Source organism: Pimephales promelas, chromosome 9 (genome assembly GCF_988280905.1).
Source record: "Pimephales promelas chromosome 9, fPimPro1.hap1.1, whole genome shotgun sequence".
NCBI lineage: Eukaryota > Metazoa > Chordata > Actinopteri > Cypriniformes > Leuciscidae > Pimephales > Pimephales promelas.
Window position 1 is genome coordinate 8,477,867 of NC_142777.1, and position 25,266 is coordinate 8,503,132.

The window sequence follows — 25,266 nt, forward strand, 5'->3', positions numbered from 1 at the left end:
TGATTTTGCCAGAAGAGTCATGTGAATGTTATGTGAAACAAAACAGCTCTCTGAATGTAGTTTGAGGATTTGGTTTTGTTTAAGGTGTATTGGAAAATAATATTAAAGGGCTGCATTACCTTCCATAGTAGGAACAATTCCTAAATGGTTAACCGATTGCCTGCACATTAGCCAAAAAGCCTTTCAAATGACTAAATAAATATTGATATATATTTATAGAGAGTAATAACCCTCTAAACTATGTTTAATTCTTAATGTTTGACTGCACAATTCCATAACTGCCAAGACAATACTGTAAAGATAAATTTAAATGCTGAAAATTCATGTGAAGAAAATATATAATTGACACAAAAGCAAGTATGATGTGGAATATATTTCACACCTCAATCATGTCATACTTTGATTTTATTTGATGAAATTAAGAATATTCAGACATTTCAGCAAAGCAGTTAAGTCATACTAACTTCATCTTACACATTTATGTCAGAAATCAAAATATCTATGTACTAATCTTACAAATAGAGTAAAGAATAACAAAATGGACTTCTCTAAAAATGTATGTCATTAGACACACTGCAACTAAACAAAATTTTCCCATTGTTTGAGTATCTGTGCATTTATGTTTGAAAGATCGAAGAAAAAATATTTTAGGTTAATCCATTTTTTTAGATTAAAATCTTAATTTTTGCCCATTGTTATTTTCTGCACATTTGCAATAAAAGGATGTTTAAATGGATGAAGAATGCATAAATAACACATTTGTAAGGTTAAAAATAAATGAACTTCTGTTACTAAACTAATGCTAACCTTAAGGTAGCATAACCTCAACAAATTCCAAGATGTAATGTATGTTTTTTTTTACACTAAAAGGTAGTCCCCTCACTTCCAATATTTAACCCAGATTACATAAATATAATTACAATAAAAAGTTGGAAATATTACTTTTCCCCAACTTGGCTAAAAGAGAGCAAAGTAATATTTTTTCAGGTATCGTATTCTATTAGTTTTTAATATGAAATTTAAATGTCAAAAAGTTCCAAAACATATTTGTATGACCTTTCAAAAAAATTTAAAGTAGATACAAAATGAAGGCAATGACATAATTTGTCAGTGTTCCCTCTATGCCTGAGTTCATATTGTATGTACTTCTACAAGCAATAATTACCCAATGTTTTTAAACAGCATTTAAGAACTTGAATTTGTAAGGTACAATGCACATTTAACTGTGCTGTTACATGTCTGGATGTTTTATCTTCTGGGCAAGAGTCAAAACACTTGGTTTAAAAATTTAAACCAAATATATATTTTTTTTCAATGCCCTCCATATTTATCAGACTCTAAGGTTTAACTTTCATCACTAGTCTGGCAAACTATTACAAAAATACCTATCATTTACAGTATGTGTTGACTAAAATTGTACCAAGTACAGATTAAACTTAACAGATGCAACTGTGTGCTTAAACAATTAATTGTGTTCAATAGCACATACATTTTTGCTGTGGTACCAAGAATCATGAAACTCGTTGCCACTGGTACTGACTAGTAACATGCATCAAGTACAAACAACTTTAGGAGGCAGCAGTCTTTTATGGGTCTGTGGACTGCATGGACAACTTTTCTTTCAACCATTTTCGTGTAAGTGTGTGCACCTATGATTTAACTTCAGAAAACTGATGAGATGTACATTAACTTACATTTACATGTATGATAAACAGTCACTGGAGATGTTGGTCAGACAGCACTTACTGTTAGGATAACTGCAGAGACACTTTTATTATTACAACTAAATATCTGGGGCCTCATGTATAAAACTTTGCGTAGATTTCATTCTAAGTGTGTGCACAAAATTCCTTTTATAAAACCCAGTCAGCAGAAGACACGACATACATGCACCTCCACCACGAAATGTCATCTGCATATCATTGGCATGTGCATATTCCTATCCACGTGATACCATGTTTAACGGTACAAGACATTAGGAAATTATGAGATTCAAACTATAAATGTGCAGTCAAATTGTACAAAATAATATAATTGTATAAAATAAGGCTTACTTTTCAGAGAAGGTTTTTTTTTTAGAGAAGAGCTATTCTCTTTCTTTATCATTGGCCAAACAGTTTTTTAGTTGTTTTAAACCAATACAATCAATGCAATTGTCCCTTTAAAAGATAAACATATGTTTCAGAATGTTTATATATTTTTAATGGAAACAGACTGGCCTTTTTTGGACTCTGACAAAACTTTTTTTTTTTATAAAACGTGCAGATCTTAGTTTCTTTCACAATGTTTGGAAGATCACAGAAGGAGTTATCATTAGGATACCATCTAACTGCTCATTAACAGAACACCTGCGTGCAGCAGTGATTGTAGTGTTGTCATCAGAGCCATTCAGACCAGCTAATGGACCTCTCTACCAGTGAACAAAAGTGTGCATCATTGATTATTTTTCTCACAAGAAATATTTTCTCAGAACAAGAGTAATGGAATTTAGATTAAAGAAGAATTATCAAGCGCCTAGCACTCTTCACTGTCACTAAAACATGAAAATGTAGCATGCAACAGGAAAAGAGTTCAAAGCAACACATCCACTTCAAATATTTCTAAATTCATAATTTTTGTTTAATTTCTGGATAATGACTATGTAATTTGAGTGCTTAACTCCATTAATGAGTGGAATATTTAATTGAAATGTGTACAAAATGCATCAAAACTGAAAACAGTTTTTAAAATCATTGTTTACTTCGCTCACTCCAGTAAAACAATACATACGCAAATATTTACACTAAATTTATTTTTTTATAAATCCAGATATGAGCGGGGAAAATTACGTACACATATTTCAGCGCCTTTTTTTGTGCACGCAACATTTATACATCAGGCCCCTGGTTGCCGAGAGATGTCTAGAACAGAGTAATTAATGCTGCATTGAAAGAGGCTTAGAAGGAACACTGAATAATTCACTCTCGTCACATCAATACATCAACATCATCACAATGGTCTTCCTCCTCTGTGACTTTAAGTGAAAGGACCTCCTCATTAAGGAAGAGGCCGCTCAGTCTCTCTTTGCGAGCCTGTCTCTGCTCCTTCAGCTGGCGCTTGCGTAAAGCTTTCTGCTGCATCTTCCTCTGCTTGGAGCGTTTCTGTAAAAGATGATAAACACAACATTATGCTATTACTGTTAAGAATAGCAAAGCATTTAAAGTTGGGATGCACCGATCCAGTCTTTATAGGTCAATTAAGCTTCATCCACACAGGCAGCAACTTTGTCACTTGCACAGCGATACAGTGAATTTCTATTGTTGGTTAGACCAGGGTTGGTCTTAGATCAAGATCTTCTGGATTTCTAGAAACTTCCAGGCAAGTATTTATTGGAGTTGAATTGTTGGACATTGGCCCTCCAGGAGCAGGTCTGGAAACCCCTCACAGCACTGTTTACTCAATATTATTAAAATATTAACCGTTACTAATATGGTAAATTTATTCAATATATTTTGTGTATTTAGGTCACGTGATGACGCCGAGCAAGATGGCTGCTTAGGTAGAGGGGTCCGATGCCACAAGTTTACATTTAGTGTGAATCTATAGCTTTTTCTGCCTATAATAAGCTTAATCCATTGCTGATATGCCAAGCTCCCGAAAAAATGAAAATACTACCCAACAACAGCAAATCGCCTTCTCCGGAATCGCCAGCACGTGAAGATGCGGATGTGGCTATCTCCACTGCTAAAATACACAAACTTCTTCAGAAACTATCAGATGAGCAAACTAAACTCTTTGCAGATATCCGCAAGGACGTCTCAGAAACGAGAAGAGCTGTTGAGACGATTGAGGGTAAGCAAGCCGATATGTTAACCAGGATAAACAGCGCGGAGGTGCGTTTCGATATGCTAGAGTCTAGCGTCTCCCCCCCGGCCTTGGCTTAGGATGTTGAAAAACTGAACGCCAAATTAACTAAGTACGAGGATTGGGAAAGGCAAGTTAATCTACACATTTATGGGTTCCCGGAACGTGTTGAGGATAAAGATGCCATATCGTTTTTGAGGGTCACTCTTCCCGCAATCCTCCAGGCTGACTTCCAAGGGGGACTAGATTTGGAACGCGCTCATCACTCGTTACAACCAGCAAAGTCCGGAGCGCCTCCAAGGCCATTCATCGTGCGGTTTCTGAGATTTCAACAGAAGGAGCGGGTGAGACAACTTGCAAGAGAAATCGGGACTTTTCTAAAGCCACACAGGAGCGCCGACACTCTTTTCTGGAGTGTAAACATTTGCTTCACTCAGCCAAGATCCCGTTGGGCATCGGCTATCCTGCAGTGCTTTCATTCACAACGTCTGGTGGAGTAAAGCGTCGTTTTGAAGATCCCAAAAAGGCCTTGATATGCATTAAAAACCTTTGATTGTTTCCGCCCTTCCGCGGTCATGTACGGCTTCCCAATGTTTTTTTTTTTTTTTTTTTTTTTTGCTGGCAGAGTGACTCTGATGAGTGGGTAAGATAATGTAATCTATGCTCCATTCTCCTTCTCCCCCTCTAATAATCATTTAAATTAGCGTTTCGGTTTTATATTACTGGATGTTGGAGACGTTTATTTTTAATATCTTTTTTTTTTTTTTTTTTGCTCTGGCTTGTATCACTACCTGTAATTTACTTAATTGCATAGGTCTACTATTCTATGTTCATCTTATCGTCCTTAGTGGTGTTCTATTGGTGCATTTGTTGTTTTTAAAATTATTATCATCAGGTATTATCATTTGGGTTTTTTTTAATTATTATCATCAGGTATTTTATTTGTATCTATTTTTTTGTAGACTGTGGGTAGATTATTAACAGGTAGTCTTTCATCTCTGCCTGGCTTGCAGTTCATGTAGGCTGGATGTTGGGTGAGGCGTTTCCACGAGTGCTGGGTCAGTAAGGATATATCTCGTTGCTATATAAAGGCAGACATTTTAAAGGGGGGGTTGACTGCGATTTCACTTTTTTCATTTTAAATACTGTGTAATGTTGCTGTTGGTGCATGAACAGTATCTGCAAAGTTGCAGCGCTGAAAGTTCAATGTAAGCAGAGATATCGTCTTTTTAAAATCAGGAAGTATAATTGCCTACAAAAACGACTCGATTGGGACTACAGCTGGGTTATGGTACGTCACTAACCCACACATTTGCATCAACCCTCCCTCCGGAATATGCAGAAAAGGACATGCGCATATTTCAGCAGCTCCAGCTCGTCGAGTGAGTTGTTCATCCAGCTGTCAGGTCTTCTGTATTCGAACTTCCCACAGACGCTGTACTTCGTCAACAATGGATACAATTTATGTTTGATTATGTTCCTGAAAATGACGATCGTAATCTAGCTCTCTGTGCTGCATATTTTTACGGAAGACAGCTTCCAGAATCTCCACGAGTTCAACAACGGATTTAAAAAGAAAAATGTGAAGCAGTTTCAACTTTAAAACCAGAGGCAGCAGTTGTTGGGCCACAACCTGTAAGTAGGCTAAGACTTAATCATTTTAAATGTATTTTCATGAATATTTCCAGGCGTAGCCTTGTGTTTTATTTTTTTCAAATGCCAGCGCTGGCTTTATAGCCACTATAGGCTACTAGTAATGCTATTGTGTCTACGACAAACGCGTACAAACATTATGGACCTGAATTTTTTTATCCACAAGTTTCCGAGGGGCGCTCATGTAAAAAATAAAGTGGGTGAAACTTCCGGTGAGGCGGCGGAAGTAGCATTCCAATGGTATTTTGTGTGTTAGTTAGCGAAGAGGCTAGCTGTTTTTCGGAGAATTATTTTACTATTTAAAGACGCCAATCTTTATGAGAGATGTCCTTACGGAGCTCAGGGACAACATGCGCTGTTCGCGGTTGTATGTATAACCGGACTAAACTAATTCAGTGGCTTAAACGTGATTGTTTTGAACATAAGCTGAAAACGAAATCACAGTGATCCTACCAACGACTGTAGTTTCCATCACCTCCCAAAAGACAACGAATCTTCCTGTGTACATTTGTTTAAATTCTTAATATTCTATAAACTCTATCAGCATGTGTTTGGCTGTTCACTACTGATGTTACACCTAAACTCAGGATCAAAGCCTGTGTTGACAGAATACCAAATGTGCCAGTTAATGTATTCAAGTAGCACATTCATTTATAATTTTGAATAAACTCCAAAGCACAATGACTAAGTGTGTATTTTTTATTTTAATTGTTTGTCAGCTCGCACAACTGTCTGTCAACATGCCTTGATGAGTATTGATTATTAATAATGTTATTATAATACTACCAATCAACTACTGCGGAGGGTAAAGGCACTGTTATTTCACCCTTTTTTAATTTCGTTGAGGTTGTGTTCCCACATCGTTAGCTAGTTTGGATCGCTATAACTTGAATGACTGTCAACTGCTGAATGAACGAGTGTCAAGCATGTCAAGTAGCGCTTTGTTTACTTCAAACCGGAAGTCGCGCCCACTTTTGACGCAAGGCCTCATGGGGCGTAGGAAACTTGTGGATAAGTACTAATGTTTTAAACGTATTTTAAACGTCTTCATCGCCGCTTTCTCGGTCTGATTCTGCCTCAAACTGATACTGCAGTTCGACACACATTTACATCTGGACCGGAGCTCACGTTTCTCCCGTAAAGGTAATGGGCGTTAACCTTCCGGACAACGTGAGCGACAGTTTAGCCAATCACAACACACCGGGCCAAACTAACCAATCTGAGCCCACTACGTGTTTCTGAGGGAGTGGTTTTATAGAATCAGGAAGTGAACCGCTCTTTCGAGGACAGAGGAGAGCGCGGCTGACAATAAAGGCTGACAACTACCCAGTTTCAGAGGGTTATGCAGCAACAATTTTAGCGCCCCCCAACATTTAATATCGGCTCTGTTCTCAATTCTAGGATACTTTGGGAGGCGGTAAAAGGCTAAGAAAAAATATTTCTAGGTGTTAACATGTTCTTGTGTCATTTTTCTAATGTTAGAGGGCGTTTCTTGAGAAAAATAAGCTCGAAGTTGCATTTCTGAGTATTTCTACATTCAAATGGCTGTGAATCAGTAGCAGACGCTAAAATGCTGGCTAAAATAGACTGGAGTTGTGACGTATTAACTCCACTGGGTGGGGCCACAAGCTCATACTCCCCTCCCTCTATACTGATATTCCCTAAACTTTTTACAAACAAGCACGTAGATAATGTATAATATACTGTAATAGTAGTTAATTCATGTATAATATATAATAAAACACACCACAGATGCACAATATAGAAAAGTTATAATGCCTATAAATATAAAACAATATACATTCAGACGCAGTCAATAATACGAAACGAATGTACTTCATGCGAGATACCAGCGGTCAAGTGACAAAAGAACGAATCAAACCCGAAGACTCAAGAGATGAACTAATCATTTCTCTTTCCGGTAACGTTACTGACAGCATAGCCTCTCTAGTCTATGGGACTGACAGGAAGAACGAAAGACTCGGACGCGGCCGAACCCGAACTCGACACTCGAAATATGAACTAATCATTACTCTTTCCGGTCCTTTTTATCACACACGGCACGGCCCAGCAGACAGATCAGAGTCAGACACTGACGAGTCGACAGCTAACGTATCGAGACACGAGAGGAGGAGAACAAACCTGATAAATATGAAGTTGCAAAAGGAATGAATGTATCGGTTTAGGAGGTGAGGTGAACTAACAGAATCAGACAGCAATAGCCTGCCCTGAACTTAAGACTCAACAACTAATAAATTAATACAACATTAGCGGGAGAGACAGAGGAGAGCTCTCAGCAACGGGGAGGGGGAGGGTCGTCTCTGTGCCAACGGCTCCGCCCACAACCCAGAGGCGAAATTGCTAATGAGCTACTGCCGCTCTGCTGAAGTGAAGTCCCATAAAACGGCACAGGTTTTGTGTTTTTGGCTAAAAATGGCATAATCATATTTTAAAGACCACTGGGAATATTTATAAAATAGATCAAAATATGATCGGAGGGGGACTTTAACACCACTTTATATGCTTCAACGTGAAATAAAGCACGTGCAGCCAAATTGGAAGCTTTTTTCTAATTAAGAGATTAACTCTCTTCTGTGGCGCTGTTCAGAACTCCTCAGGCACAAAACAAGACAAAATTATTATTTTAACTCCTCAAAACCCAGTCGTTTACAAGCAATGAAACTTCGGACAGATGAGCACTTTGCCGATATTTTTTGCATTAAAAACAAAAATGGTACAATAAAATGTGATCCAAAGGAAGTGAATGCTGGCTTTGCCTCCTTTTATCAAGAGTTACATAATTCGGAAAGTAATTTTGATAAACATGTCTGCGCTAATTAATTTCCTGTATGATGTTAGACTATCCCGCCTTGGTAATGATGACTCCATAAAGCTAGATCGGCCAATCACATTGCAGGAGTGCGAGGCAGCTGCTAGGGACATGCGTAAAGGTAGATCACCAGGACCGGATGGAATTCCTCCCGAATTTTATACCTTTTGGCCCCTGATTGGTCCGCTTTTATGATCCTTTACTCAGTCAGAGTGGGATCATTTTCTAGGGATGTTAACTCTGCATTAATTTCACTGCTTCTTAAAAAAGGAAAGGACCCAGTCGAATGTTCTAGCTATAGACCCCTTTCGCTTTTAAATGTAGATTTAAAGATTTATGCAAAATTACTGGCCCAACGGCTTCAATGAAAGAACTGGTTCATTGTGACCAGACAGGATTTATAAAGTCTAGAATTGCAATAGATAATGTGTGAAGACTATTACATGTTATAGATGGTGCTCAAGGCTTAAGTTCCCCTGCTGCTGTCCTTTCACTAGATGCAATGAAGGCCTTTGACCATCTGGAGTGGCCTTTTCTGTGGTCAGTGTTAGAATTCATGGGGGTCGGTTTGCCGTTTTTTTAATATGATTAAGGTCCTGTTAAAAAAAAAACCCAACAGCTGTAGTACTTACAGGCAAAACTGGTTCATCTCCCTTTGGCAGAAATCAGCTTTGCTACCTTTAAATCAGGCAATGTGTAATGTTCCCATCCCTTCATCTATTCCAGTTACTAAAAACTTTACATATCTAGGGATAGATATCTCTTCCTCTATACAGACAATTATTAAAAACTATTTTTGTAAAACACTTAAAAAAGTTGTGGCGGATCTGGACAGGTGGTCTAACCTGCCGAATTTGCTTTGTGGGAGGGTAGCCATCAAAATGAATATTCTACCTAGAGTCAATTTCGTCAGCTCAATGCTCCCCCTTCCCCCACCCCCTAATTATTGGAGCAAATTACAGTCAGCAATAACTAAATTTTTGTGGCATATGTGGCACGGGGGGCGTGATTCAGCGGTGTCTGCGGTGAGAGAGAGAGGGAGAAGCCGAGCGGGAAGTAAGTGGGTCAAGTTGAAATGATGAACACCTGTTTGTGATTTCAGTGATTGGTGTAAGGAGAGCGTATTTAAGCGGGCCAGGTGGACAGAGTGTTGAGAGAGATCTTGGACCTTGTGTGTGCCTGTGTCGTAGCCGTGACCGAGAAAGCTGTGATCAGCGGGAAGAGTCTAACGCCTGGGAACCGGAGAAAGCTGTGTACAGCGGGAAGAGTTTGATCTGCAGTGATTGTTTATTTTTGAGTTTATTGTGAAGAGCGCTGAGTCGCCGTGAACAGAGTTATTAATAAAGCACACAAGCTCCAATATTCGCCGACCCCTTGTCTACCTTGTTACCATCTCCTTCTTTCTCTCTCTCTCTCTCTCCCCCTCTCCCCCTCTCTCTCGCCCTGTCCCTGCTCCCAGGTGCCAAGGCGGCATTCCATCGCGCCTGACGCCCCGCTGGAGATCCGGTCCAGCTGCCGAGCCGGTTCCTGCGCCGCGCGCTCCACCCCGGGAAGGACCATCAGCTGGGAGCGCCCCTTCAGCCCCTGGCCCCGCGTTCTCCTCTCGCCAGTCCCTTGACCCGCTTCCCGCCGCCGGAGTGGCGGGGAAGCCTGGGCCGGCCTGCTGGCGCTGTGGGGACTTATGGAAGTGGACACACTTATGGAAGTGGACACCTTGTTTAGGGTCCCCTACGCTCCCCCGACCACCCCCGATCAGTCTGGGCTGTACCAAATACCTGTGAGTATTAAGGGGGGTAGGTGTATCAAGCCTTGGTGGATTCGGGTTGTAACCAGACCTCAATCCATCAAAGTTTGATTCAGCCAGTGGCGTTGGATAAGAGCCGCGAGGTTATGGTGCAGTGTGTGCACGGCGAGGTGGTGGGGTATCCCCTCGTGTCAGTCACGATCCAATTTAGGGGACAAAAGCATAGCGTGGAGGTGGCAGTTAATCCACACCTCCGGCACCTGCTTATTTTGGGAACCAATTGGCCGGGGTTTCAGTCATTATTGGCATATTTGTGTGCGGGTGCTCCTGGGCGAAAACATAGGCACCGGAGGAGGGCGACTGTTCAGGTTGGCGAAGCTGACCATCGGTGACTGGGACCATCGATGGCTGTTTCAGAGGAACCGAGTGTGTCCGAGAACACAATATTTTCGCGATGACTTTCCTCTGGAGCAGTCCCGAGATGACACGCTGAAAAATGGGTTTGAGCAGGTCCTTGTCATCGACGGACAGCAGGTTCGGCCGGACCAGCCGCTCTCGTATCCTTATTTTGCCGTGATCAAAGATAGTTTGTATCGGGTGACCAAGGACACCCAGACAAAACAAGATACAACACAGTTGTTAATTCCTAGGAGCCGTCTGGAAATGTTATTCCAGGCGGCTCATTGTAATCCGATGGCGGGACACCTAGGGCAGACAGCCACATTAAATCGTCTAATGGCCTGATTTTTCTGGCCGGGCATTCATGAGAACGTGCGCAGGTGGTGCGCGTCTTGTCAGGAATGTCAGTTGATAAACCCACCGGCCCATAGTAAAGCACCTTTGTGCCCCCTTCCTTTAGTGGAGGTCCCCCTTTGAACGAATTGGTATGGACCTCATCGGGCCATTAGTGCGATCTGCACGGGGACATTGCTTTGCATTAGTTCTGGTGGATTATGCAACGCGATATCCCGAAGCAGTGCCACTGCGCAACATTTCGGCGAAAAGTGTTGCGAGTGCACTGTTTCAGTTAATCTCCCGGGTGGGAATCCCGAAAGAGATTCTCACCGATCAAGGCACAGTGTTTATGTCACGCACAATTCGCGACCTGTATGAATTATTGGGCATTAAATCGATCCAGACCAGCGTCTTTCACCCACCAACAGACGGCTTGGTAGAACGGTTTAATCGCACGTTAAAAGCCATGATTCGTAAGTTCGTACGGGAAGACGCTAAAAATTGGGATAAGTGGCATATCCAATGCCCCTCTTGTTCGGTGTACGCGAGGTCCCCCAAGCCTCCATGGGTTTTCCCCCTTCGAGCTTCTCTATGGACGCCAGCCCCGAGAGGTGCTGGATGTTCTTAGGGAGGCTTTGGGAGGACGGACCCTCGAATAATAAAAATGAAATTCAGTACGTCCTGGACCTGCGAACAAAACTCCACACTTTGGGGCGGCTCTCCATGGAGAATTTGTTGCGGGCGCAGGACAAACAGAGTCGGCTGTACAACAGGGGGGCTAAACTCCGTGAATTTGCACCGGGAGATAAAGTTCTCGTATTACTTCCCACATCCAGCTCAAAATTACTCGCCAAGTGGCAAGGACCGTTTGTGGTTACACAGCGCGTTAATGACCTCAACTATGAGGTTGCTCGTTCAGATAGAGGGGGAACACATCAGATATACCACCTCAATCTCCTTAAAAAGTGGAGTGAGGTGGAGTCAGTGATGCTGGCGACGGTGGTGAGTGGGGAGATGATCAAGGACTCTCGTGTTTGCTGAGTACATTTCACTAAGGACGACTATTTAAAAAAAAAAAAAGGAATTTGCCACACAGACCATGAAACGTGTGCTGAAGGATACGGCCATCCCATCGATGGCACATACGGGATAGAGTGGATCGCCTGCGGCTGCAGTAAGTGTTCCGTTATGTTTTTAGATAACTAGCCTACCGTAACAGTGCCATTTTAGCCAGATCTAATGTAATGTTATTGACACTATTATATTAATAGAGTGGTCACTACTATTGCAGTTGTTCCGGGCCTCCATGTATCCCTGAAATGTTGATACGCTGATATATTGATGTTGACACGCTTGGAAAAAAACGAGCGTGTAGCTTCTATTTTGAGTGTGCATACCCGCGCCCCTAGATTTTCGACATTTACCCAAATAAATGAATTTGAGCAGGCAAAAGGCGCGACATGTTAGCAGGCCCTAATGTTAATATTGTTTGTAGTGAACTTATCAAGTGTAGAAGACCAGGAGCGAAGACCAGGGGCCTCATCTATAAAACTTTGCGTAGATTTCATCCTTAAAGTGTGCGTACGCACATAAGGCAGAATTTGCGTACGCACAAAAGTTTTCAGATTTATAAAACCGTTCGTACGCCAGAACCTGCGCAGAATTCACTTTATAAATCCCAGTCAGCGGGAGATTATGCGCACGTGCGTCTCCTCCCCGAAATAACCATATATGGAGATTACAACGCCTAGTTTAAATATGCATATCCTAATCTGCATATCATTTGCATATGATTATTCATCCACGTGATACCAAGTTTAACGGTAGGCTACAAGACGTTAGGAAAATATAAAATGCGGATGTGCCGTCACATTATTACAAACATTTTTTTTTAGTAGCCTATATCCTTGTTTTTGAATGAATAAATCAAATAGTGTTAAATACATTTCAGAGAAAGTTTTTCTCAAATCTTTTCCACTGGCCAAATAGTATTTTTAATTGATTTATATTTTAATGGAAAGAGATAGACATGGTTGAGCATTATTTGCACGAAACGAAAAGTGTTCAAAAGCAATGCACAACAAATAGGTCTTTCTATTTATTGAATATATATATATATATATATATATATATATATATATTGTAACTTCTCAGTAATGATTTCATGTAGTTTAAGAGTTTAACTCCATTAATGAGAATGGCATATTTAATCTAAATGTTTATATCAGTAGTAAAACATAGTTAAACCATTCTGTTATTGTGAATATGGACTGTATTTATGATTTGGACTCATAATGAAGATTTACGGTTTTACTCCATCTGCCGTTAGATTATAGGCTATATGTGCGTCAGTTTCACCAAACGGTCCAACGCGCGCCGCGTGCTGGCGCGGTCATTTAAGAAGGGATGGATATTTGCTTCAAGTAATGATAGGTTTGTGAAATTATATTTATATTATCTTTCTGTAGATGTATAATTTTCTTTAGATTCTCTGTCTAATAGTAAGCAAAAATACATTTGACTCCAGCTCACCATCGGTGTCGCCAAAACCCATACTCTTCTATAAGAGTGCGTACGCATGGTCAAGAGCATCCTTACGGTGCGCACTTATTTACGGCAAGTTTATTTTTTATAAATCCCGATGTGCGCGTGGAAAAATGCGTACGCATATTTCTATGCCCATTTTGTGCGTACGCAACGTTTATACATGAGGCCCCAGGACTCGGGCTGTATCTTAAGCAGGATTCTTTATTGAGAACACGAGCTGTTGGTAGCTGTAGTCAACGAAATCTCGTCTTGAGTCTGACTATAATCAGTATACACTTCAATTCATATACATTTTAAAGGGGAAGGAGTTATATTGAGGGGGGATACATTCTGAAACAAAGCATGCAAATGAAGTAGGAACACACCCTACTCTGAGGGCACTGGCTAGGAACTCCAATTCCAAGAGCCATCCCAGAGCCATTAAAGACAAAAGGTGAAAGTCTCCCCTTATAGCTAATCCATTCAACCTTATGATTCAACATCTAGGCTGAAAGGTGAGAATCTCAGTCATCTGATTTAAAATACAATAAAAGAAAACAGTATGGGCAGGAAAGAACCATTAACCCTCTGGGGTCCAAGGTGTATTTGGGGTCCTTGAGATTTTCTGACATTTGTGCTTTTTTCAGTTGCTTATAAACATATTAATGGCACACGTGAAATTACACTATATTTAGCACAAACAGGGCTACCATAATATGTGAGCAACATGTATGTACATGTTTGTATTTTTGAGAGAATATTGTTTATGCGTGGTTATTGAAAAAACTAAAAATGAAAGTTTCTGAAATAAGGCCACAAAACACATACGAAATATGCGTCCACTTTACGTTTGACTAATGGATGTTGTGGCCCAGAGTTATTTCTTCACAATGATCTGAAAATCATCCTGCCTAATCGTTCACATAAAAGTATGAATTGGGTTATATTGTGAAAAACATTTTTTGTTTGCCAAGGCAATATGCGAATGGGCGTGAAGAGGCCAGCCCTCATCATGTATAATCAGATGATTCTCACCTAAGAGAAACAAAAGAACACATAATAATGAGCCTTTCATTCAGGTGAAGTCAGACAAGAAAAAATTGAAAGGACAACATACATAGATACATATACATACATACATATATATATATATATATATATATATATATATATATATATATATACACATATATATATATATATATACACATATATATATATATATATATATACACATATATATATATATATATATACACATATATATATATATATATATATATATATATATATATATATATATATATATATATGAAGAGCTCTTTTCCAAAACGCGATAAGCGCCATTTTAAAAAAAATGAGTTTGTCGTGTCATTCTGCTGTGGACAGAACCCTTTCACTGCCCCATCAACGTTTCATGCCAAATCGCTATATTTCCTTGTTTAAAATGTACTGCAAGATACAGTTTCTTTCCAAACCGCGATAAGCGCCAGCCCTGTTTTTAGCCTAAACGCGATAAGTCCTCAAATTCGATGAGCGTTCCACGCAATCCAGCACGGCGGCACTCTGAACAGAGGTTTATTATGTTCATTCATTCCTCAAAATGAGTCCTAGTTTTCTAGTCGACTATAGTAGTAGATCATTTAAGCCATTTGTCTAATCATAGGCTAATCACATATATTGATTTAATGAAATGGGAGAGAAACCATATGAGCGTTTTTTAATTGCCTATTCCGCATCTCAATGCATGCATAAAGCTTGCCACAAAGAACCGGCAAAAGTAATGATTATGCATGAAACATTGGAATTGTTTATTAATAAACTAGTGTTTTCTGTTAGTGTCAGCAGCAAGTTGATGATGCTACTCGCCATCTTCGCAGTGAACGCGCATAAGCCTATAGAGAGATACTTCGAATTAGCATACGCAGAGAGTTGCCAATTTATTTTCGTTTTTAATTGTTTTGTTTAAAAGTAGACATTTAAAGATTTCTGTAGCCTAGTTCTCAGGTCTGTGAGGCAAGCATCGCAGTGTTTCGGTTCATAATAGCCTATATTAGACGCGCTCTCCGGTTCACGTGCGCGCCTCTGTGTCCTAATTATATTGTCTGATATTTGCTGTTTTAATCCAGTCAATTTGTCGATGAAACATTTATTAAAATAAAGATATAATTTATATCAAACGAAATTTACAAGCTTTCTACAAAACAAAACTTAATAAGTGGTCAAAATCATGTCTGACCCACTCCAAATATTTTCCGATATTGGTCGGATATCTTACTCATCTCATGCGGTTCCCTTTTCATAGCCTACTCAACATAGATGAAATAATAAAAATAAGTAACGTAATATTAGTAAACACAAATGTGAAACGTAGCCTATGTTTATTTTATGTTTTTTTTTTTTTTTTTTACTTATTTAAGCGTCTCGCAGCTCCGCTTTGCTAACATGCTATGTATGTAGCCTATGTGTGTGTGCATGTGCTGGACGGGTGCCCATCCCTTTTTTGAATATCGTTATCATTATTGATCATTTTTAATAATTAGTTTTTTCATGCATATGTTGAAATTGGTAGCCTACTATTTGTTTGAGGTTTGACACTTTACTAAAAAAGACTTTACTAAAAATGATACAAAAAAATGGATGGATGTATAACGTTTTGAAAAAATAAATAAAATTAACTTTTAATTTATCATTAACAATATTGTTGTTTGATTTAATAATCATTGTTCAAAATGTTCAGACTGAACCAATAAAACATTTCAACAGGATAATTTGATTATTCACAAAATGTGTGGGTCTAGGTAAAAAATGTAGTTTTCCTGAAAACTATTGAAATGGATTTATAGCGTTTTGGAAAAGAGCTCTTCATATATATATATATATATATGAGAGTCAAAACCCCATTTTTAGTCATACCTGGACACAAATCCTGGTCAAAAAGCTTATATGGGTCATTGTGTAGAACTGGTTCAAAGTTAGAGTTGGAAACATCTTGAAAAGAAAATTCTTTTTCCATTTAAAGTATTATTTTTGAAGTAGGCCAATACGGTTTATCATACATATTTCAAAGTTAAGGATTCATTATTTTGATATGTGCATTGCATTACCTTGCATTGGATAACAGTTGATTAGTTTATTTTTGACAAAACATACTATATTTTTAACATATGAGCAGAAACTGTCTAACTAAAGCTTATTTGATGTCTATATTTTTTTTATAGTAAAAACTTTGTAATCTATTTCGTCTGTAACAGTAGGCTATGCATCTGTGCGTTCATTCGTTCACACACCCGATTCTTACTAATGTAGGAGTGAGAGTGAATGAATGCACAGCGCGTGCGCTTCTGTCTGTGCACGCATTTAATATTTAAACAGTCTTTATGCAGTTTACAGACACTATTCAATAATGTGATTAGAACAAAGCACTTAAGAAAAAATTACTTACTACATCAGTTGAATCCGTCAACTGGGGGTAACTGGGTTAACTTTTCCAGGATTATTACGACAGTATTATTCCTCAAAGCCAGCAATACGAGGTAAAGGTTAGATTTGTGGTAAACGTGATGTTTTGTTTTATCCAGCTGTTGTGGGCGTTTTCGTGGCTTGGCTCAACATTAGCGTTCAATAGCGTTGAATAGCGTGCGCTCTCAATGCAGTGTCACATTAATATGTCATAGGATATAATTAGATGAAAGGAAAAAGACTGACATCTCTCTCTTTTCATACAGATTACATCAACTGAGAATAGTTGCTTTTTTTAAATAAATTACTTCATTTAAAACAAGAGAATTTCAGCTTCATAAAGAGAAATCTTTTGTGTCTCTGTGACAAGTATTTACTGAGTTACAGTTAATTTTTCTGACATGTTTCAGAAAATTTTTTGTGGAGACAGAGTGAGCTGAAAGCGCACCCTGTTTATTTTATTTATTTTACAAAAACAAAAGGTTTTGATGTTAATACGAGTGTACACAAAAAAGAAGACCCTCTATAGTTTATAATAATGTGTTGATTTTATTTACATGACCATTAATTACAGAGTATTTTAAGTCTATGTTGCAGCTATTTGAAAAAAAAAAGAAAAGATCAAAGCACTGGGGTGCGTTTTTGGTCCCCAGAGGGTTAAGAGTTTCAGTAATCTGACCAATACAGAAAAACGGGATGGGCCAATATCATCACCATCCTAATCTTAAATTCTAAATTCAATGCATTTCTCAGTTTATACTACTGTATTGGAATCTAAACTATCTAAACTTTTTTTTTTTTTTTTTGGAGAAACAGTGACCTTGTCCAGTACGGGTAGGCTACTGTGGGTTCATTGTGCAAAAACCATTTGCCTTGTGCTATTACTTTCCCCTCATTCTAGCCTATTGTAATTGGAATTAACATTACAGTATTATATCCTGTTGAATACATTTGGTTCAGCTGTAATAAATTGCATTTAAAGGTGCTGTATGCGATTTTTAGCGACCTCTAGCAGTGATGTTTCAGAATGCAACAAGAGCGCTCGTGCTCTCAAGAGCGAGCAATCATTCACTACCAGCCACACAGAGACTTTCAACGCAACGGCAAAATTATCCCACATGCTGGAAACTAATGTAAATTCCCACTGCAGGTACAATAATAGCCTACCTTACTTATCACCATGACGTTGAACTAATGCTCTGTGCGCGTCCATGATAATGTTGCAATAAACTGCATTTAGCAGACATGTGATGTTATATAGCATTTCTCTAACTATTCGTGTATCTTTCACAATCAGCAATGTCAACATAGGTGAATGTATAATATGATAACGAAAACGGTTAGTGAACTAAACTGAACAGTTTCAGTGTATCTGCTAAGATCGTAGGAAGTAACAATACTGTACTGAACTTGTCTGGAAATGTGTAATAAAAGAAGTTACATACTAAATGTTATACTAATGTTATCCTAGAACATTCTTTTGTATTCATGTCATGTTTCATGTAGTTTACCTTGCAATTTCACTTGAGATTACTATGTTGATTCGCGTTTTCGTCCGGAGTCGATCAGATTCACGTTTTGCCTGACGAGCTTGAGCAGATAAAACTTTTTTTGTTTTTTATATTTATGTGGAGTTTGTGTTTGAGTCTGTGTTGTGCTGGAGGCAGGATGTTTTGGGGGGTTATCAGACTCCATGTCGTCAGCTGAAGTGCTGTTGGTCGCATGATAGACTGTAGGATAGAGAGGCTCGGGACTCGGGAGCGCGCATGCACGTCACTTCTGATGGATTTCGCAGGAAATCCGACCCGGAGACCTCGCATATAAATAAGAATATTGGCCTTCAGAGGTAATGGCAAAACCCGAAAAGTGGATCGTTGCAATTTGTGATTACAACCCCTTCAAACACAGGCAATAAAAAAGGATTCATTTTATATAAATAGTTACATATAGAACCTTTAAAATATATTGATTACTGTAATAATAATTCTTTTTTCATGTTCTGTGATATTTATTAGTCAGGATGTGTTTTTGGTTGGAATTCTATGAAAAATCATGGTATTACCCGGTCTCCCGTTTATTGTAGATTGTAAACTATGCTTTTACTATCTTGTAATTGCTGACTCTATTACTCCAACTCTGAACGAACTCTCTGCTCCTCATCACGGTGCGTCTCAGGTGCTGCGGTAATCACTCCGCCCAAGTAGCCGTGCTTTGCCTTCTGAGAATATAGTTCTGAATATTTATATGGTTAAAATATACAGTTGTCTCATATGACCTTGTTATTTGTACACTCTTTGACTATACAAATCACAACATGTAAATAGGAAAATGTTTGCATTATTTTGTCACTTATTTGGGATTAGTATGCTAGCTGTAGCCATTTAAATCCAGTCTTTGACCCCGTTTACACCTGGTATTAAAATGCGATCTGTATCCAGATAAGTTATCCGGATAATAAGTACTGATTCCATTTACACCTGGCCACATAAATGTGTTTTCGCAAAACGGATATAAATCCGATCTTCACCTCCTGCGTTATATGCAGATTTATTGGATTGCACGCCACCAAAAGCAACAGATCTGAGCGGCATTTTATTGATCATCAGCTAATTTCCAAATCAGAGACATCAATAAGAGAGAGTGGCAACAGGCCTGGTAAGATAATTTCGTTTCTTTACTTGAAGATGTGTTAACTGCGTCTGTGACTTACTTTCACTTTTATTTGCGATGTTTGCACGTTGAATAGACGCTCAGCTGCTCATCTGCGGTGATGCGTGTCACGTGTCGCATCTGACTAGGCTATAACATGACATATAGCCTATATAACACGCTCTCACTCGTTTATTTTTTAGCATTTTTGGGAGGAGTAAAATATACATATGTGGTTTCAACAACCAGATTGCGTTTACACCTAGTAAAGATCCGGACACAATGCGAGCCAGACTACCTCCAGATGTGGTCAGGCAGATCCGATCACGATCCGATCACAACGCGTTTACACCTTGCATTAACGTGCGTTTTTTATTATCCGGATAACTTATCTGGATACAGATCGCATTTTAATACCAGGTGTAAACGGGGTCTTTGTGCTAAGCCAGGCTAGCAGTGGGTGCGTCAGACAGAATTACAGCACGCACGGAAATGAAAAAGGTACGGACTTATCTAACTCTGGGGGATATGGTGAATAAGCTAAAGTCCCAAAAAGTCGGAGTGTTCCTTTAAGGCAGAGGTCTCAAACTCGCGGCCCAATATTTTGTGGCCCCCTACTTGATTTTAAAGTTTAATGTTAGTGCGGCCCGCCGTTGCGTTTGCCGCGTTATTTTTATTATTAATATTTTTATCCCTTATGGGCTACCATATATAGTCTCGTGACAGCTTACCGTGGGTTTGTTGTCAATAGTTGTCATAGACAACCACGAAGTACAAATATACTGCGCCTGGAAAAAATGAGCGCGTTAATTATGAGTGCGCTCGGCGCTTGATGCGCGCCTACGTTTGAAACGTACTTAAGCGTGCAAAATATGTGAGCGCGATATGTGAACAGACGAGCTACCACCACCAAATCAGCCCACAACTACTGATAGCTCGCGAGCGACGTGTTGGATATCCCTGCTCTAAAACAATGTGAGAATAATCATTTTGAGCTTGTAATATGTGTTGTGTCTGAACACGTTCAATGAACGATAGTTAATGAACTCGTTCATATTTTGGGCGAACGTGAACTGAACGTAGCCTACTGTATTACTGCCTGATGAACGTTACAGTGAACTCGTTGATTCTAGTGTCTGTGAACCAAGGAGGCGTCGTAAGATCATTTAAAAGGCTTTTATGAGGTCGGTGAGGATGGGAAAATCTTATGTCTGTGCAAACTTTGCCCGTCGATAAAATGATTGTTATCTGTGGTTGTATATGGGTTGTGGCAATAATAATAGCCTAATAATAAAAAAGAAGCTCGCAGCAACATATGGGGAAAAAAGAACTAGTTCATTTTTGAAATATGAACTGAAATAGTTCATTTTAAAATTTGTGAATTGAACTTTGAACTAGTTCATGTAATGAACTTGGTCCAACAGGTTGATAAGAAGGTTTGCTTTGATATGTGCAAAGTCAGTAATTTGCCTGAGACACATGTGTAGAAAGAATTATTTGTATTTCAAAAGCAGTAGTTGGTTTTCCAAGTATAATAAAAGGAAATGTGCCTTTTGGAAAAAAAAAAATCAATATAATAGTGTAAAGAAAATAAAAAGCAAATATGACTATCATCACAACAAAGATGTTGTGTATAAGAAAAAGACAAAGAAAGTTTGTAAAACTGTCAACTGTCAAGGACAGCTCATCAAGAACCAATCATGTACAGAAAGGAATGTTCAAATTCAGAGGAACAGTTCAGAAGAAACGTTAATAATAAAGATTGAGAAGATTGGATCAGTTGTGCTCCATTTTTGGAATACTTAAAAACATTGTTTTTATTTTTTTAAATACTTGATGCTGCCCGGCCCGGCCTGATCCAGACTCTATCTCCAGCGGCCCCCAGTTAATTTGAGTTTGAGACCCCTGCTTTAAGGGATCAAAACTGGCTGGCCCAGAAAAGTTAAAGAGACTAGTCTGACTACAGTGGCTCAATCTAAGTTTTGCAAGCGACAAGCATACTTTTTGTGCGCAAAAAAACAAACAAAAATAGCGACTTCATTCAACTATTCATTTCCTTCTCTATGGGCTGTGAGATTTCATGTGGTAAAACTGTGCAAAGCTTCTGTGTTGCACGTACAACCTAGAAGCTTTGTGCAGTTTCACTACGTGAAATCTAGAGGCCCTCAGGGAAGGAAATGTATAGTTGAATAAAGTTGTTATTTTTGTTTGTTTTTTGCGCACAATGGAGAAGTGATCCAGCTCGATTTAGGGTTGTAGGATTAGAACAACATGAGGGCGAGTAATTACTTAGAGAATGGGGTGAACTAACCCTTTAATGTCACTCTTAATAGCATTATATTCATATCTATAGCATTATATTTATTACATACATATTTACACACTTTAAAACACTTTTCATGATTAGTTAACCTTGAGAGCTGTAATAGTCAAAACGTAAAAATGTGATCCTTAAAATCCCTGTAAAGGCAATTCTACAAAAAAGTTCTAAACACATTATAAATGTTGCATATGTATTGTTAAAACATATTACAAAGACTGTGAACTGTGAAGTACTGAAATGTGGAGTTAGACCGTTAAACCGTTTTTCACCATTGCAATTTTATGGATTGTTTGGGCGGGGCTCAAACAGGGCTCGATGACACACTGGAGCCCATGAGCTCCTGGACACGCCCCTATTTGATGACGCACATAGTCTGATCTCTCCCCTAACACACAATAACACTCCCCGAGCACATTCGCATTCACCGCTCAATCGCGAGTGACTGTGTCAGTACAACTACAGCTGAGCCTACAGCTGTCGCCTTGCTTTTGGCTTGCTTAGTCGGGGTTATTTATTTATTATTTAATATTAACAGTATTATTGATCTGTGTTGTACTACTTTCATGTTATCACTGTGAAGCTGCTTTGATACCATCTGTATTGTGAAAAGCGCTATATAAATAAATGTGACTTGACTTGACCTACAGTTTTCTAGCTAGCTATGCCTTCGACACAGAAATGCATAGGCTACTACCTGGATGCGATCATGTACAAAACAGATCAGTATCTTCATTTAAATTCCATAAAAACGATCACATCAAGAAGAGGTTTTTAGAGAACCAACCTTGATGAAGAGCTGAGGATCACCGTCAACACCCGCCTCTGAAGTGATCATTTTACACTGGATAGTTTTATAAACTTTCCTCAGAGACAACTGGGATTCACTGATAATCCGCTGTTACTGGTGAACGGGGCCGAAACGACTATCTCCCGCCTCAGCGTTCATCCTCCCGTCCCGAAAGATCTCTGGTATCAGCTAATATCATCGTCGACAGCTTTCCCGCTAGTGGGCGTGGTTTCCACGCAGCCAGCGAACACGCCCCCAGCGTTTGAAAACAGAGATAACTGCTAATTTTTTCAAGATTTTGATAGCTTATTTTATGTACTTGCCAGCTATTTTTATAATTCAAATTTGGCTGGGTGGCTAATAACACATTTTTCTGTGGTGTGACAAACTCAGAACACATACTTAATTTTGACTTTACAGGGACTTTAATTTCAGAGGGCTAAAATCAGGGTAGGAAAAATGCCTTCATTTTTAAATTAAATGTAACTAACATTAAACTAACATTATAAGTGTACAGGAAACGTCCTTGTTAGTCCAATAAAAGCTTTTATTGACACCAGCCTCTGCAAACGACTAATTTTTAAAAGTGGGGAACTATGACGTCAAAGAATATAAAACACCACCCCTGCAGAAAAAGATCAACGCCTGCTTCAACATGGTAAGTTTAGCCCTGCCCCCCGCCCACCGATTTCACGCAAGCTAATAACATAAGCCTCGTGATGACACACCGGATCAAGCTACCGAGCAATACAGAATATTGTGCAATGCCTGGTTGTGGAAGACAGTCGCTGCATATGCTTCCTCTGGATTCAATTAGGACTGCATGGATAAACTTTATTTTTATTGACGTTCCAGCTGATGAGGTAAAACATTGTCATCTGTTAGCTTCATTTCACTGAGGATTTTTTTGTAAACAAGACTGGATTTGCAGACCGATTAAGAGTAAAGAACGGTGCTGTGCAGCCTATATTGGATCTGACAGGAATGGTGCAACACAAGCACTCTGGGTCGAACACGTATGGTCAAATCATTTCGGTCACCATTTTACAACATTGGACGTTTTCAAAACAATATCCCCCACGTGCATCGACGGGTGAGTTAAACTCATTATAATATGCAAAACTGTTATCCACTCATACCAGTGGGCGTTTGTATGTTAATTATAATCAATGTTTCATCAACCTGTAAGGAATTGAGGCGAATCAAACACAGATTAATCAAATTAATCTTTCATGGGATTAATTCACATGGATTCAACACTCCAAAGGTTTTGGAGCTCACATTCCATTGACTGGATGGCTCCAAAAGGTCTGCTTTGGTGGACAATAAACCCCCCCTCTGAAGACTTTTTATGGTCCTGCAGTTCCAACAGAATGCCACAGAAAGGGGGCACTCCTTTGATCCCCTGACAGAGATGTTACGCAGACCTCTTCCCCCACGAGTTGAACACAGACTTGCACCCTTTTCACATAAACTCACTTCAGAACCATTTTCAATGGACTTCTACTCAAACATTTAATTCTATGTTTGCTAATGTTCCTACAATATATGTTTGTGGATATTATGCGTTCTACAATTTGTTTGTAGTTATTATGCTTAGATCACATATTAATCATGTAATTGTTAAGTATTGTGATTGTTTATTCCTCTAGAGTGTGAATGCCTCGTTTCATATCAAAAGAATCGTATTCTCTTGATTCAAAAGATGGCTTGATTGAAATCGGTCTAAAATGCTTTGTTTTATGATTATAATATATAATCTTAAACTGTGTTCTCTTGTTTCTCTGCTAAGTGCTGGAAAACCAGCAGATCACAAGATAGTGATAAGAAGAAGTCAGATCCACCTCCTAAAATTATACCATTGGCCAGAAGTTTCTGGGAGGCTGGACTGAGTTTTAAGTTAAAGATCCAAACAAAGGAACAAGACGTGCTGTTCTGTTCAGTTCTGTTCGTGTTTCCAGTTTGAGTTCGTTCAGTTCTGTAACCGTTAAGTTCGTGCCTCTCTCTAAAACCAGCAAGAGAGTGTTCTGTTCGTGCTTATCTCTGAAACAAAGAGCGTGTTCGCATGCTTCTACATCGACTAGACCAAATTCGACCAGCAGACAAAATAACCCATCCAGATCGGGGTTACAATTCAGCCAATTCAAGCCATCCAACGTCTCACTTTCATTTGTTTTCTGTATTGTCTTTTTTGTAAGAGTCTCGTTTCAAAGTTAAAGGTTCTCTGAGCGATCCTGGGTGTTGTTGAAGTTCGGAATATTTTCAAACAATTCGGAGGCTAGCTAAACCCTCCCTCCGCCGCATCTCATCTCCTCCCCCTCCCTTCCGTGCTTCCTGAAATAATTGTGAACGTGCATAGTTCTAGCTAATTATATCCTTTTGTGGGTTTGGCGAACATAAAGCGTCAATTTAGAAGAAGAAAAAAAAACAATTTAACGTTACCCATCTGTCCAGCAAAAACAGAGCAACCTGAATGTCGGACTGGAAGCCCTTCTGCCGCTGGAGTTCTCGCCATCGTTTAAAAGCTTTGCTACCGATGTAAATTCGGAACTTCGCACGTTCTTTATCCGACTCCTTCTTTTTAATTTGTTCTTCAGAACGACGTCTATTTAGTCGTGTGTCGGCCATTTTTCAAACTTCCCTCTGATGCTTCTATCTCCTTCACACACACACCCCCTTCATGTGCACGCGCACTAACCCCCCAGACCCACCCT

The 25,266-nt window shown here is 39.2% G+C and overlaps 1 protein-coding gene across 2 annotated transcripts in view; it reads right to left on the minus strand.

The window, feature by feature from the left end:
* Positions 1–387: 387 nt before the first annotated feature.
* Positions 388–25,266, minus strand: part of fam199x (family with sequence similarity 199, X-linked) — a 103,877-nt gene continuing 78,998 nt past the window's right edge. For both annotated transcript variants that reach the window (XM_089134722.1, XM_089134723.1), the window contains one exon: positions 388–3,140. In XM_089134722.1, the coding sequence (XP_088990848.1) occupies positions 2,967–3,140 (174 nt within the window). In that variant the 3' untranslated portion in view covers positions 388–2,966. The remainder of the gene's footprint in view (positions 3,141–25,266) is intronic.